This window comes from Sander lucioperca, chromosome 15, assembly GCF_008315115.2.
Source record: "Sander lucioperca isolate FBNREF2018 chromosome 15, SLUC_FBN_1.2, whole genome shotgun sequence".
Taxonomy (NCBI): Eukaryota; Metazoa; Chordata; class Actinopteri; order Perciformes; family Percidae; genus Sander; species Sander lucioperca.
In genome coordinates, this window is record NC_050187.1 from 16,421,918 (window position 1) to 16,435,125 (window position 13,208).

At 38.4% G+C, this 13,208-nt stretch overlaps 2 protein-coding genes across 4 annotated transcripts in view; one reads left to right on the forward strand and one right to left on the reverse strand.

The window, feature by feature from the left end:
* The window catches only part of LOC116052138 (stonin-1), a 17,145-nt gene extending 16,494 nt beyond the window's left edge, over positions 1-651 (forward strand). Inside the window, exon 11 of the mRNA XM_031302670.2 lies at positions 73-651. Coding sequence (XP_031158530.2) covers positions 73-180 — 108 coding nt within the window. The 3' untranslated portion in view covers positions 181-651. The remainder of the gene's footprint in view (positions 1-72) is intronic.
* On the reverse strand, positions 349-12,887 carry lhcgr (luteinizing hormone/choriogonadotropin receptor). Of its 3 annotated transcripts, none has more exons than XM_031302657.2 (11): positions 12,479-12,887; positions 12,130-12,201; positions 8,634-8,708; positions 8,304-8,378; positions 7,180-7,254; positions 6,816-6,893; positions 6,566-6,634; positions 6,047-6,121; positions 3,943-4,131; positions 3,724-3,777; positions 349-3,210 (listed from the first exon to the last, which is right to left on the reverse strand). In XM_031302657.2, the coding sequence occupies exons 1-11, from the start codon at positions 12,646-12,648 to the stop codon at positions 2,073-2,075; spliced, it is 2,070 nt and encodes a 689-aa protein (XP_031158517.1). In that variant the 5' UTR covers positions 12,649-12,887; the 3' UTR covers positions 349-2,072. The 3 variants fall into 3 exon arrangements, with proteins under 3 accessions (XP_031158517.1, XP_035848028.1, XP_035848027.1); XM_035992135.1 differs by having other exon boundaries at positions 349-3,129; positions 6,816-6,932; XM_035992134.1 differs by having other exon boundaries at positions 6,816-6,932.
* Positions 12,888-13,208: the final 321 nt, after the last annotated feature.

The following is a 13,208-nucleotide window of genomic DNA, read 5'->3' on the forward strand; positions in this document are numbered from 1 at the left end:
TTTGGCTCTGTATTGGCCATTAATTACCTCCCAGTGCTGAATGCTTGCTCTAAATTGTTGTTTGTATTGCAGATTCACCGAAGCAAGAACCGTTGGAAGTTTCACTTGAAAGATGGAGTGATGTGTTATGGAGGCAGGGATTATGTGTTCTCTAAAGCTGTTGGGGAAGCTGAGTGGTGATGAGCTTTAGTTCTCCACACATCAGATTATCATGTTGAAAGAGGGGAAACTGATTTAAAAGGGGAAAATAATCAGTGAAATTGGACCTCTTGGTGGTGTAATTTGGCTCATGGAGCAGGCAGTTAAAACACCTCTGTGCAAAATCACTGATACTTTTTTTTTTTTTTTTCATTATGTAATTATCTGAGCAATACTGCAAGTCATTTACAACATTACAACCAATTACTTCCAGCGTTGCCTGTGAATCCAGACTACTGAGACAAACAGCTTGAATTTATGTTGTATAATATTTAGCTGAAAATAGTTTTCTTTATTAGTGGAGCAAAACATTATTTGACCTGGAATGTGTTTTCTTCTGCCATGATCATGTTGCTTTAAAGGTACATAATGTGCTGTTTGATTTTCAAACATTGTTATATCTTGCCTTTCGTCATGCTTCAAATATACTGAACTGCACTATTGTGCTGCATTTAATGAACCATTTTTTTCTGTGCAACCCTGTACAAAGCAAGTGTTCCCTTGTTGTCATATTATTTTTCTAATGAACTCAGAAGTTTTTGTTTCTTTTCACTATTAAAACAAAACTACTACATACAAATTCACTGGAACATGACACAATTAATTTATAAATGCCAGCATGGACACTAAAATCAATTGACTGTGGATTGGATAGACACTCAAGCTAGCTACTCCACAGCTGAAAATAAAATATTTAAGGGGTGCGTGACAGCTCCAGCAACAACATGCAAAACAAATAAGCAACAAATCCTTGGAAAATGTTTTGACATTTTGACATGGGCAGTATTTATTTGGGGCAGGCCTTGTGTCTTTTCCTCAGCATAAAATTGTAAAGTTATTGTTCTGGTATATCAGTTTCAAATATTACGTCAAAAATAGTGAAGTGTGCATATTTGCACATAGTATACTGTACCTACCAACTTGGGAGCGGGGACCCCCCCCACAAGGGTTTGCAAGTTCAAAGTGGATGGAAAATTCTTAACAGCATATGAAATAAGAAAAAAAACCATTTCTACAACACAAAATTACATTTGTCTTCACAGCTTGGTCAAAATGCAGATCTCCTATATAAAATATGCAAACTCCCTACCACAAAGGCAGGATTTGTGGCACCACCAAAATGTGATGATCTGCTTACCAGTTTATATAAATTATACCATTTTCAACAGTTATCTGACAGTTCACTGAAAGGATGCAAATATGTTTCTGTCCAGCATATTTATCAACATGTACAGTTTCAAATAGAGATTAGATCAGTAAAGTCAACCATAGTACATACAAGCTTATCTCTGAAAGTTGATGGAAAGGACAAAACTAAAAAATGTCAAAGATGGTGCTGAGATGTGTTTTTAGCTAAATGGGGAAACACTTTGAAAAAGATGGTCAGCATATGTATCAATTGACCACACTTTTTATTTTATTAAAATGTCTTTTTGTGAAAATCCATGCCATTTTGAACAGCACTAATATTTCTGGAAGACACTGCTTGAACTGAGTGTCTGTGGCTGATCTGGCTTGTCTGCTGTCTTCAAGTCTCCCAGTCCAAATGTTCAGCAACCCAATAGATGGCACTAAAACTCATCTCTGATGAGTTGAAACAGACTCCCATTTTTAATTATTATTATTATTATTATTATTTGTTCCCCATTCCTGCTTCATCCATCTGCTTCACATCACACATCTTTAATTTGAGGTCGCTTGGTCCTGACTAATGGAATTCTCAATTTGTAAACTAACCTAGATCAAATCTGATCAGCGCCTGCTATGTACAAGACTGAGAATCTTTTCACCCTGAACTAAAGTTTAAAGAAATGCTACATTTTAAGGAGCAGATGCTGCCTTTAAGTTCATAATATAATTCTCAGTATTAATGATCATGTTGCTCCCTTGTTTAGAAAGCAATCCTTCTTCTTAATATGATAGGCATAGAAGCTAAGTGAGTGAGGGTTTCTGTTGGGCATGTTGAGGTGTGAAGCCAGAGTCTGTGACCTGTACAAGTCAGCATTGGCATGGCAGCAGCCGCAGCGACTCAGCAGCAGGCACACATCCTTCCTGAAAGCCCGTGTGAAGAGGGTATACAAGAAAGGGTTGCAGAGGGAGTTGATGGGATAAAAAAGGATAAGCAGGATCTTTGAGTGAGACACGGTTATGAGGGGCATACACAGGGCTGCGGAGATGGCGAAGAAGGAGATTGGGGCCATGCATATAAAGTCGGTGAAAATGAGCACAGCCATGCGCTTGGCAATCTTGGTGTCTCCATGACGGGTAGAGTGCTCTGGGTTGCGAACACTCAGATATATGCATATGTAACAGTAGCAGACCACCAGGAAAGCGAAAACATTGAGAATGAGCACAGCCATCACATAAACCTGAGAGGCCAGATTGTCGATGTCCATGGGCAGACAGATGCTCACTTTGCTGTAACTGCTGACCCCCACAAGAGGGAGCAAGGCCACCAGCAGAGAGAAGACCCAGCCTGACCCCATTATGGCTGCCAAATGGCGCATCCGCAACCTCTTGTTGACATGCATGGCATTGGTGATGGTGTGCCAGCGTTCAAGGCTAATCACAGTCAGTGTATATACTGATAACTCACTGGCAAACACAGTCAGAAACCCTGCTATGCCACATCCGGGCCCTGTCTGCCAGTCTGTGGCATGGTTGTAGTACTGGTGGCGGGAGAGGTAGTCCATGAAAGCAATAAGCATCAGGTAGAGCCCCATGCAGAGGTCAGCGAAGGCCAGGTTACACATGAGGAATCTGGAGATGGTTAGCTTGTGGTGGCTAATCAGCAGCATAGCCAGAACAGCCAGGTTACCAGTCACAGCAAACACCGTAATTATCCAGGTGAGACAGCGCAGGAAGGAAAACCCCAGCAGGTCCTCACAAGGGTTAAAAGCATCTGGCGTTGGCGTGCACTTGACAGAGGGGCTATTAAGACAAAGAAATTCCAGGTCTGGGTACTGAAAGTTGATGTCATCGATAGGATTCACGCCATCTGCAATGGGCTCTCTGAAGAATACACAGATGTTAAGTTTACAATAAACAAAGATCAATTGATCAAGGAAAATGATCTGTGTAAGGTACAGTATGAAATTATAGGGAGGAGAGGAGTGAGAATACAGGGAGGTTTACTGTATGTATTTTGTATTTTTTGGGAGAGCAGGGGAGTTTCGTTTTACTTTTTCTTTGGATAAATCCCAGAGTTAGATTGTATTAAAAAAGATCAAATATTTACATCAAAAAGATTTTTAATTACAATAAAGTTAAATGTGTCAAAAAAATGAAATGTGTCATATTGGTTAAACAATAAAGAATGGCTGGAATATTTGATGACCAGAGTGTATCATTTTATTATTTCTTCCATGATTTTGCCAATTGCAAATTTGGGTGCTATGTGAAAATTATTATTCCTTTAAGTGTAAATAAGAGTAGACTATCTCAATTTCTTGAAGTTAAGGGAAGGGTCCAGAGAAAATATTAATGCTGTGGAGGGTATTTTTAGTGGGCAGTGAAGTAACTTACATTTCAGTTTCGGTGAAATCACAAAACTTTGAGAAGTTCTTTAAGGCACTTTCCCTTTACATGAAAAAAAGAAGGGAAAAGGTCAGACCACACAAAATATCAATAGACTCAACTGCTAATTACCAAACTTCTGATGATCTGTATTCATTGAACAGAGCCTTTGTTCTTTATGCAGATGTGAATGGATTTGTTACATCTCTGGGAGCAGTTGTCGGTTACCTTTGTTTCAGACGCCATGTGTGGAAGGCACAGCAGTGGCTGGAGTATGTGAGTTCGGCCTCCAGCAGCTCCGCCAGGCTCTCCAGTGGAGGAAGGCTCTTCAGAGCAAATGCAGACCTGGCTTTTAGAAATCTCACCTGCTTCAATCCTTTCGGGGGGAGGGAACTCACAGCTGTGGAGGAAACATCCCTGAATCACACACACAGAGAACATAGACATATATTTCAGTGAAGATTAGTCAAATGTCTACAAAGAAAGTAAAGTGTTTCAATAAGGCATTGGACTAACACAAGCAACAAGAACATATTTGGTCTGTTTTGTCTGGGATTTCACATGTATTTTATACTCCGTGGTCCCACAAAAAGGGCCATGATCTGGTGTTTTGTTAATTATTGTAAGTAGTGCGGTTTCAGGCAAATATGCTGAATCTCTTACATGAGCTCATTGAGTTCTAGGGACTGCGGCAGTCAAGCCCTAATTCACAGTTTTCATATTAATCAAGCCATCAAGGTCTTTTCTGAAGAGCTCATTTACAACATAAATGCTTCTTCAAAGAATAGAGGCTGCAATTACTGACACTTACAGAGGAGAGGACTGAATACATTTCATCCGAAGCAAAATAACACTCAGGATCTACTCGACGATCACGGCTGTAATTCATAACCAAGATAAGAGAAAATTTCATATTTATAACAAGGGCTTGCAGTCAGAGACCTTGCAAGCTGGGCTATTTGCTATTTGCTCTCTAATCAGTATTCAGCAGTCCTTCTTGGTTTGTTGGTTTTTTACACAGACAGGCTGTCACCCCAGCCGAATGTTTATACAATAAAATGATAAACATTGTTATGAATATTAATCTTGCTTCACTGGCCAGGTTCAAATATGGTCGCCTTAATGCTGTTGATTAAAATAACAAAAGAGGTAGCGAATGTGTGATTGTCTTCTCTCGTTTTTAACTTTGTTACAATCATAAATGTCCTGCTTTTTTATTTCATCTTCTTATTTATAACTTTGTAGGGACTAGTACATTTGCGACAGTGGTGGAAAGTACATTTACTCAAGTGCAATTCTCAGGTACCAGTATTTATTTTTTGTACTTCTCTACATGGCTACATTTCACAAAGAAATTGTACTTTTTCCTCCACTACATTTATTTGACAGATACTTTGCAGGTGAAGATTTTATATTAAATCATGTATTCAGTTGATAAAATATGATGTATTCTATAGATGTAACTGTCCAACAGTATACAGTATAAAGTTGTTATGATTGTGTATATGTTTCTGTTTCCTGTTTTATTTTGGTAGTCTGTTTTTCTCCCTTATCATGTCATATTTACTTCCTGCCTTGTGTTTTCCCGCCTTTGTGATTGTCTGCCCCACCCTGATTTGTTTCACCTGTTACTGAGTGCTCGTGTTACCTCTTGTATTTAGTCTCGGTGTGTTGTCAGGTCATTGTTCTGTTTTGGAGTGTCTGTGTGTGAGTCTACCCGTTTTGTCTCAGTGTTCCTGTTTCCTGTGTTTTTGATTGCTACCACGTTTTGGATTACCTTGCCTGCTGTCTAGAGGACTCTTGGTTGTATATCTTTTATTGTTATTAAATTATCAAGCTCACTACATTGCCTGGCTGTCTCTGCATTTGGGTCTGACATTCTCTGAATCCTACATCAAAAGTACTACAAATAAGCTCTGCGCTGATGAACTACAACATCAAAATTAACACTAATTTCCTGTCATTCCTCTTCTTTACTTTTTCAATTTCAATTCAATTTACTTTTAAGTTTTAATTAAATCTACTCTGTTTTACTCTACTAACCCCTGAGATAACATAAATGTCACTTGAGCTGCTGAATGCTCCACTATGTTAACTAGCTGTCACTTGTCTTTTAGAGCTTTTTGGCTGAAAACAGCTGTCTGCTGTGCTGAAAAAGACAGTGGTGAGAGTGAACTAAAACATTAAAGTTGTGAGAAATAAAACCAAAACAATGAGCTGAAAGATGCAGCTATACTTCTTCCACCACTGATTTTAAGCTGACTTCCAGAAAAATGTCATGACATTTTCTTTGGTTTTATTGGTTTCATTAACTTGAAGTATTGTCACTTACAGAGAAATTGGACCTGTGGCTCCTTCAAAAGCATCTTCTTGAATGTCACTGAGATATCTGTTGTCTCTGAAAATCCTACACGAACGTTTAAAAAAAACACAAGTGACCTCCAGTCCAAACAGTAGTTTAGAAGTTAACATGCAATATGAAAGAAAATGTAAGATGACACATCAATGGCCAACAATGTCCCTGAAACCATTTTTCATCTACTTTTTATTTCTTTAGCTTGACACTGAGGACGACGAGCATTATTTTTAGACTTCAGGGTGTCTGCACATATCTCGTCCCCATCAACATTCAGCAGTACGGGGCAGAGCAAGAAAACAACGGGACATCCAATCTTTGTTTAGTCTTACATAACGTTTGTTTACTGGTACACTCTTTCTATGGTTAGAAAAAGAAAAGCCTTAAACCTAAACAGCATACTTAACAGTAGCATACTGTATCAGCATGCTATTATGTTAGTTTAGTATGATGGAATAATCTTGATTAAAGATAATTTTAAACAAAAATACTTACAGTGCGTTGAGCTTGGTTCCATTAAATGCGTGAGCTTTTATTTTCTTGAAGCCATTTCTAACCAGGTTCCTGTCAAGGACACAATGTTAATTTGCTGTCAAAAGCATCTATCATCAAGGTAAAAAAAATGTACATCTAATTACATCAGCATATTGAGACACATCAAAACACATTCTTAACAAATGGTGGCAAATTGTTGCCCTTAACTTCGATAATGTGTTAAAAAAAAGTATTTGGCTCCTGTACTCACATGTCAACATACTCCTCTGTGATACCCTGGAAAGAATTGGCAGGAATGATGTCAATCCTCATGTTGTCTGCCATTTCTCTGTACACGGAGGAGATAACCTTCACCCAGGCTGTTTGGCTTAATTTTCAGTTAGACATAATTATGCACTTTCATAAAAAAAGAGCAGTTTGACGAACTGTGAACCAGTTGGAGATTTTTGCGGCAGGGTTGATGGCATCGTGACATTGATAGATAAAACCGGGCTCAGAATAAACAACTTGGGCTCCACTTGGAGTTACAACACGAAGAACATGCAGCTTTGGAACATGCAGAAAGACGCTAATCCAGTTTGGAAACACACTATTTTTTTAATGGGATTACTTACAGAATAATATACGGCGCCAGGGAAGAGATAGTTGTGAAGTCTGGGAAGTGTATCAGCCCTGTGTTAGAGATGCTCCTGTGAAGAAGAGCAGCAGAGGTAGATGATCATGAGCAGTTAAGAACAAATCTTCAATCTTCTATTTTTTTATTTTCTATTTTCTTCTGTTATTCCCCTTAAGCTAACTACAATAACTAACTGTGTAAACACATTAACGCACATACGTGAAAATTAACATTTTTTGTCCCGTAGGCACTGTTTTGTTTGTTTTTTAACGTTTTTTGCTGCTCTGTCTTCTGTCTTGCAAGAAAAAAAAAGAACAAATCTTCAAAGTGCCCGCAAATTGTCACAGGGTTGCAGATGTTTCGGTTGGTAAGAGACATTTTCATGTCACTGTTTGCTTGTGACTTCATGTTTCGTCACATTTAACTTGCAGAAATGAATGCTAGATAAATCAAAATATCTACAGATTGATGATAAACTGGATTCTACACTTCCCACAATGCAACTCAACAGCATTTCAACAGCATCTTGCATTATTTTAAAATATTTAAATATTTGAAAGTCAAAGTCAAGATGACATCATTGACTGGGGTGCCCCTTTAAAACCCCTTAACATCCACTTTGCCCCATTTTATTTCCCTGTTTATACAATATCTCATTCAACACTGTCTGACATGTCATACTTATTCTGTATTGGCTTTTTCCAACTCTTCATTTCTACGTATTTGATGCTTATCTTTATACGGACAAGAACAAAACATGGACCGATGAACATACCACAGCATTAATAGCGGTGTTTGGTGTTTTAAACCCCCAACGTCGTCTTCCAGGCAGCGCTGCATGGAAGGCACTATGGTTAGGCAAGGGTTATGGTTAGGTGCCTTGAAGTCAACGGTCGCAGCGCTGCCTTGAAGTCAACGGTGGGGGCTTAAAACACCATTGAGCATTAATAGCCTAAGCTGGTTTAAAATGCCCATTAGGCCTTTATACACTAAATAAAGTAAAATAAAGTCAGTGAGTTTGTACAATGCATGGCTCCAAAGCAGGGGGTTATAATGACTTACCCACCTGCTGGTCAGTGGGAGTTGAATAAGTGAATAATGATAATATAAAGCATGACTTACAAATATCCCAGCTTGGGCAGGTCAGTGAAGGCCCCTTTTTCAATAACCCTTAGACTGTTGATATTCTGCACTGAACTGTGGAAATAAAAATGATTAAAAACATCAGTAATTACAATATTGCTGTCAGTGGGCTGTCAACAAACACAAAAAAGCCCGTTCATACATCTGCCACTCTGAAAGTCAAGGATTAAACATGGCGCTTTGTAATTTAGAGACTAATCCTGTGAAACTTAAATGCAATGGAAAACACATACCAGCTGTTCAAATGAATAAGTGCTTTCATCATGCAGCTTGAATTTGACGTTTTGCGGAACGTAAAGTGCCACTTACATTTCAGCCAGGTTGTGGAGGGAGAGGAAGGCATGTCTCTTTATCCGTGTGATGCAGTCGCTCTGGGAGATCTCTCTGTGGCACAGGCATGGCTTCACATCAGTCAACAGATTAACAAGAACCTGTTTAGCCAAACAAATATCAAGAGCAACCCAAGATTTTCTTTCCTTACTCACTTTTTAATGCACTTCTTTTAGAAATAGGACAGAGATGATTGATATTGGGATACAAGCCATGAGGGAAATATTAAAATACCACCACCAACAATTCACACTTCTAGGGCGACTACACGCACATGCTTCACCTCATGTTTGGAAAAGCTCCAAATGTATCAGGGATGCATCTGGGCCAGGAAGACTAAGTGAAGATGTTTAAAAAAAGAGGACTAAACAAAGACATTCAGAGACAAACAAAGTCAACAAGACTTCTTGATTCATCCTTGAACACTGTGTTTTCTGATGGAGGCATGGCCGACTTCCCTCTCCGAGCCACTCTCCATCTTCTTTTTGTAATCATCGTGTTTTAGACTCCCACTTTACTGTAATCACCCAACACTTTTCTTAGGTCACATCACTCTGCTTCCATCTCAAACACATTTATTTTATGCCCTCCTCTGATTGCATTATGTATGTCACAATTACCACTCACAGTTCATGAAAAGCTTTTTCACATCTACATAAAGTGATTTCTAGTTTGCGTCAACAGTGACAAACCACACAACCTCGTGTCATTCTACCTTGACACAGGTGTTACTGGCTAATGGGCTGAAAAGACAAAAGGTCACAGCTTTAGGACTGTAACCTCATTTAAAACCTGAATGTGTTTTATCGCTTTAAACTAGAGACAAGTTTTGAACATAATGAACACATTATGGAAGTACTGTAAGTATCTTGAGACTGATAAGACTTGTCCCTGAGGAGTGGAGCAAAGTCAAACACTCGACACAAACGGGCTCAAAATGATTTCACCACAGGCAAACACATGTTATCTGCTCATCAAACTGTTAGTAATATGTTAATTAAATGGTGAAACCCATTCAGGATAATGTGGGGGCTTCAGGACTCTGTATTTAGTAGCTGTAAACATGATAAAGATTAGACCTAATTAATCAGCAAAGAGGTTATGATTTGACTTTGATTTGAGCAATATATTGCAATTGGATTTTGTTGAAAATTGTAATAATAATACATATTGCTGTGTTGTGTGCCTTCTTATTCAATTATAAGGTCCAACATTTGACTTTCAAGTCAGATGTTATGAAAAGATTGAACTTTGAAGCCTGTCTAGCTTTTGCGTGGCCTTCACTGTGTCACAGCAGTGGGATAGCTTTTACAGCTTTCTTCTTTTAAATAAACCTGGTTTAACAAAGGATATCCATAATTTTCCTCCTGATGCATGGATCATTCACCCTTCACCTTTTTTTTGGAATGGAATGTTCACCTCTTCCTCTGTCGCTTTTACTGTACATCTGGTAAATATCTGATGTAATAGTTGAGTCTTTATTAGTCAGAGTCCATTGGGTCATAACAGAAAAAAATATATATTTTTAATTTCCATGCCTGATTTCCAAATATTATGTAGTTTTCATTATCCCAGCTAGAGTGATATTATGTGTTTAACAATTTAACACACTATTTGAGTCCTTTTAAAGGACATGAAATAAAAAAACAATGAAAACAGTGGCAAAACACTTAATAATAGAGGTTTTGAAGAACACTGCAATAGCCCAGTTTATACCAACACATTCTCACTCCCATTGCATTGGCGTTTGTCATTGATGCAAAAAGTCTCCTTTAGCGTCATATTTAGACGCACTTGGTTGGAACTCTTGGCGTCACTTATTGACGCTTTGGGTGGTCGGGACGTAACTGACATGCGGAAATGCAAAAGATTGTCGGTGGGGTTACAAAATGTACGTTTTAGTTAGGGCTGTCAATCGATTAAAAAATGTAATCTAATTAATTACATACTCTGTGATTAATTAATCAAAATTAATCGTATACATAATTAACAGTGCCTGAACCGATTTTGAAGAACTTTTTAAGAAAGTAAAAAAAGAAAAAAAAAAAAAAAGGGTACTAAACAACAGTCAGTGACATTAAAGAACGGCTTGTTTATTGCTAAGGCCATATGGTCAAAATGAAATGATTTAATAATAATGTATAACAATAACAATAACTTATTTCACTAGTAAATTGCTGTTGAGCAACAAAAACAACCACCAGATGGGAAAAGGACATTTACAATAACTTCAAATGCACCACGAGGCTGTAGTTTACCAGTTTCCTTGAACGCACCGTCTGTGTTGTTTCTCCGACGGCAGCTGCAGATTGTTACATACCGGTGTTGAATCCTCTACAGTAAAACACAGTCAAACTTTACACCGTTTAGCGTTAGCTGTCAGCATTTTAACCGTGTTTAATCCAGCTACTAGCTAGCGGTAGGCTAACGTTAGCTGCTGTTGAGTATAGTGTTAACTAGCGTCCCATGCAGCGGTGTTTGTGTTGCCTGTATCGTCTTCAGAGCATCAGAGAGAAGTGCAGACATATCAGTGGCACCAGATTTCGGTAGCCAGGGTTGGTAGGAAGAAGATTTTTACAAGTAAATGTTCCAATTAATGATCCAGGCAGTACATGTCTCCCTCCTTCATTTTACAGTTGAATGGTGGCTAGAACGGCTCCGGGTCAAACGTCAATGGATTTTTTAACGCGTTATTTTTTCTCAGATTAACTGATCGAAATTAACGCGTTATTTTGACAGCCCTAGTTTTAGTGACACGCGGGACAAGAATGGGACACGAGAGTGAGAACGAGTTATACAGTACATCATACTGCATACTACTTCAATGTTTTGATAGATAAAATAGGAAATTGTACCATTTTCCAGACTTCAGAGGCATGTGAATGGCAGGTGAATGTGTGTATGTGTCCTGTAGAAATAAATTCAATACTTTAGCCTATCTCCAGTAGTTTTGTTTTCTAGTCCAAAATGGACACATTGTAAATGCTCTGCACACAGACCAATACAGTTCTACAGGGAAAGTATTTTATTTAGAGGTTATTTTGCCAAGGACTCAAGTTTTTAGTTTTTTGTCCAGTACATTACAATTCCTCACAGTGGAAAGCATAAACATGATATATAATAATAATAATAATAATAATAATAATAATAATAATAATAATAATAATAATAATATTACTGTAGGCCTAAATGCTTATTCAGGGTCAGTCAATTGTATTTCAGTTTGAATTTTATGTCTAAATGATGTCATATTCCAAGACTGGGTAACATTAACTGTGTTAAAATGCATAATATATCTGATCACTTTAAAACTTTTCACTTAAAGTTTCAATAGTCAGCATTCTTCTTTTCCTGTAAGTTTCATCAAGGCTAAAGTGTCTATCAGCAGTAGTGTCTCCACATGCAGCTTTCATTCCCCTACCCTATATTTCTTCACCCAACAAAAACACAGCCTTAGAAAAAACAAGGGACTTACATTACTGTAATGTTGATCAGGTCCTTGAAGGCATGAGTGGGGACTTCTTTCAAGGGCAGATGATTGAGCCTTCTGTAAGACTCATAAGTAAAGTTGTTAAATCCACAAGCAAAGAAGCAAATAGAAAATAGTTTTCTTTTAAAATGACATTCAGGAATATTACAGTGGCTGTAAGGGAAATAAAAATGACTAAAAGTTAGTGAGAAGCCAGGCACACAAAGTCCTACAAAGAAAGATAAAAAAGTAGCATAAGGGCAGTGATGTGCTCTGTATAAAGTGCCACAGATCCTCTTACAGAGGTTTAGACTGGACTATCAACTCTGAAGCTGGAGTTAGTTGGGTTACTTACAGTCGAGGCACGGGTGTTGCCCTGGCCCGAGAGGCCAGCTGAGTGTCTCTGCTGCACTGAAAGGTGTCGGCGCTGCAGCGGCAGATGGCCGGACAGGTATAAGCCCAGCAGGAGCGCACATGCAGGACACCGGAAAGCGCGACCAGGAGCCAGACCGCCCGGGGAGCCATGCGTGACACCGGGCTACTCACTACGGGATTCAAAAAATTAAATAAAGAAAGAAAAACTCTGCTGAATCTCCTCAAAGTTGAAGATAAAAAAAAAACTACTCAGGAAAATCTAACATGCCAGACCAAAGGCAAAAGGCTAAATAATGCCGCGGTCTTTTTTTCACCTGCGCATTGAATTTTAAGACCTACTGCTGCCTTCAAGTGCTGTAGTGACTGATGAGACTGTTGCCCGTCTGTAAGATTCATCAAAGTGAAAGTCAGGCGCAATTTACTTTGACAGCTGAGCTGCACAGATGTGACGTTTAGTGGGTGGAGACCATACACCATCTGTCAGGTGATATAGTGAAGTCATGCTGTCACTCATTTTTATTTGTTAAAAATTAATTTTCAAGGGAGCATTTACAGTTGAAGTACTGAGAAGCATTTATTTTTGTATCTTGTTAGTTTTGATGCTGAAACATTGTAGTTATTATTCCTTCACCCATTGGTTTATAATAATTCCATAAGGTTTGGAAATCTATCAAGTGCAGTTTGAAGGGTGTGCACTGCGTTAAGTTTGA

Excerpts from the sequence above, each read along its gene's own strand:
- lhcgr (XM_035992134.1), bottom strand. The coding sequence starts at position 12,648 with ATGGCTCCCCGGGCGGTCTGGCTCCTGGTCGCGCTTTCCGGTGTCCTG. Across the intron at positions 4,132-6,046 it reads GCCACAGGTCCAATTTCTCT|GGATGTTTCCTCCACAGCTG; the intron begins GTAAGTGACAAT and ends TGTGTGATTCAG. Across the intron at positions 3,211-3,723 it reads GATTTCACCGAAACTGAAAT|AGAGCCCATTGCAGATGGCG; the intron begins GTAAGTTACTTC and ends TGTATTCTTCAG.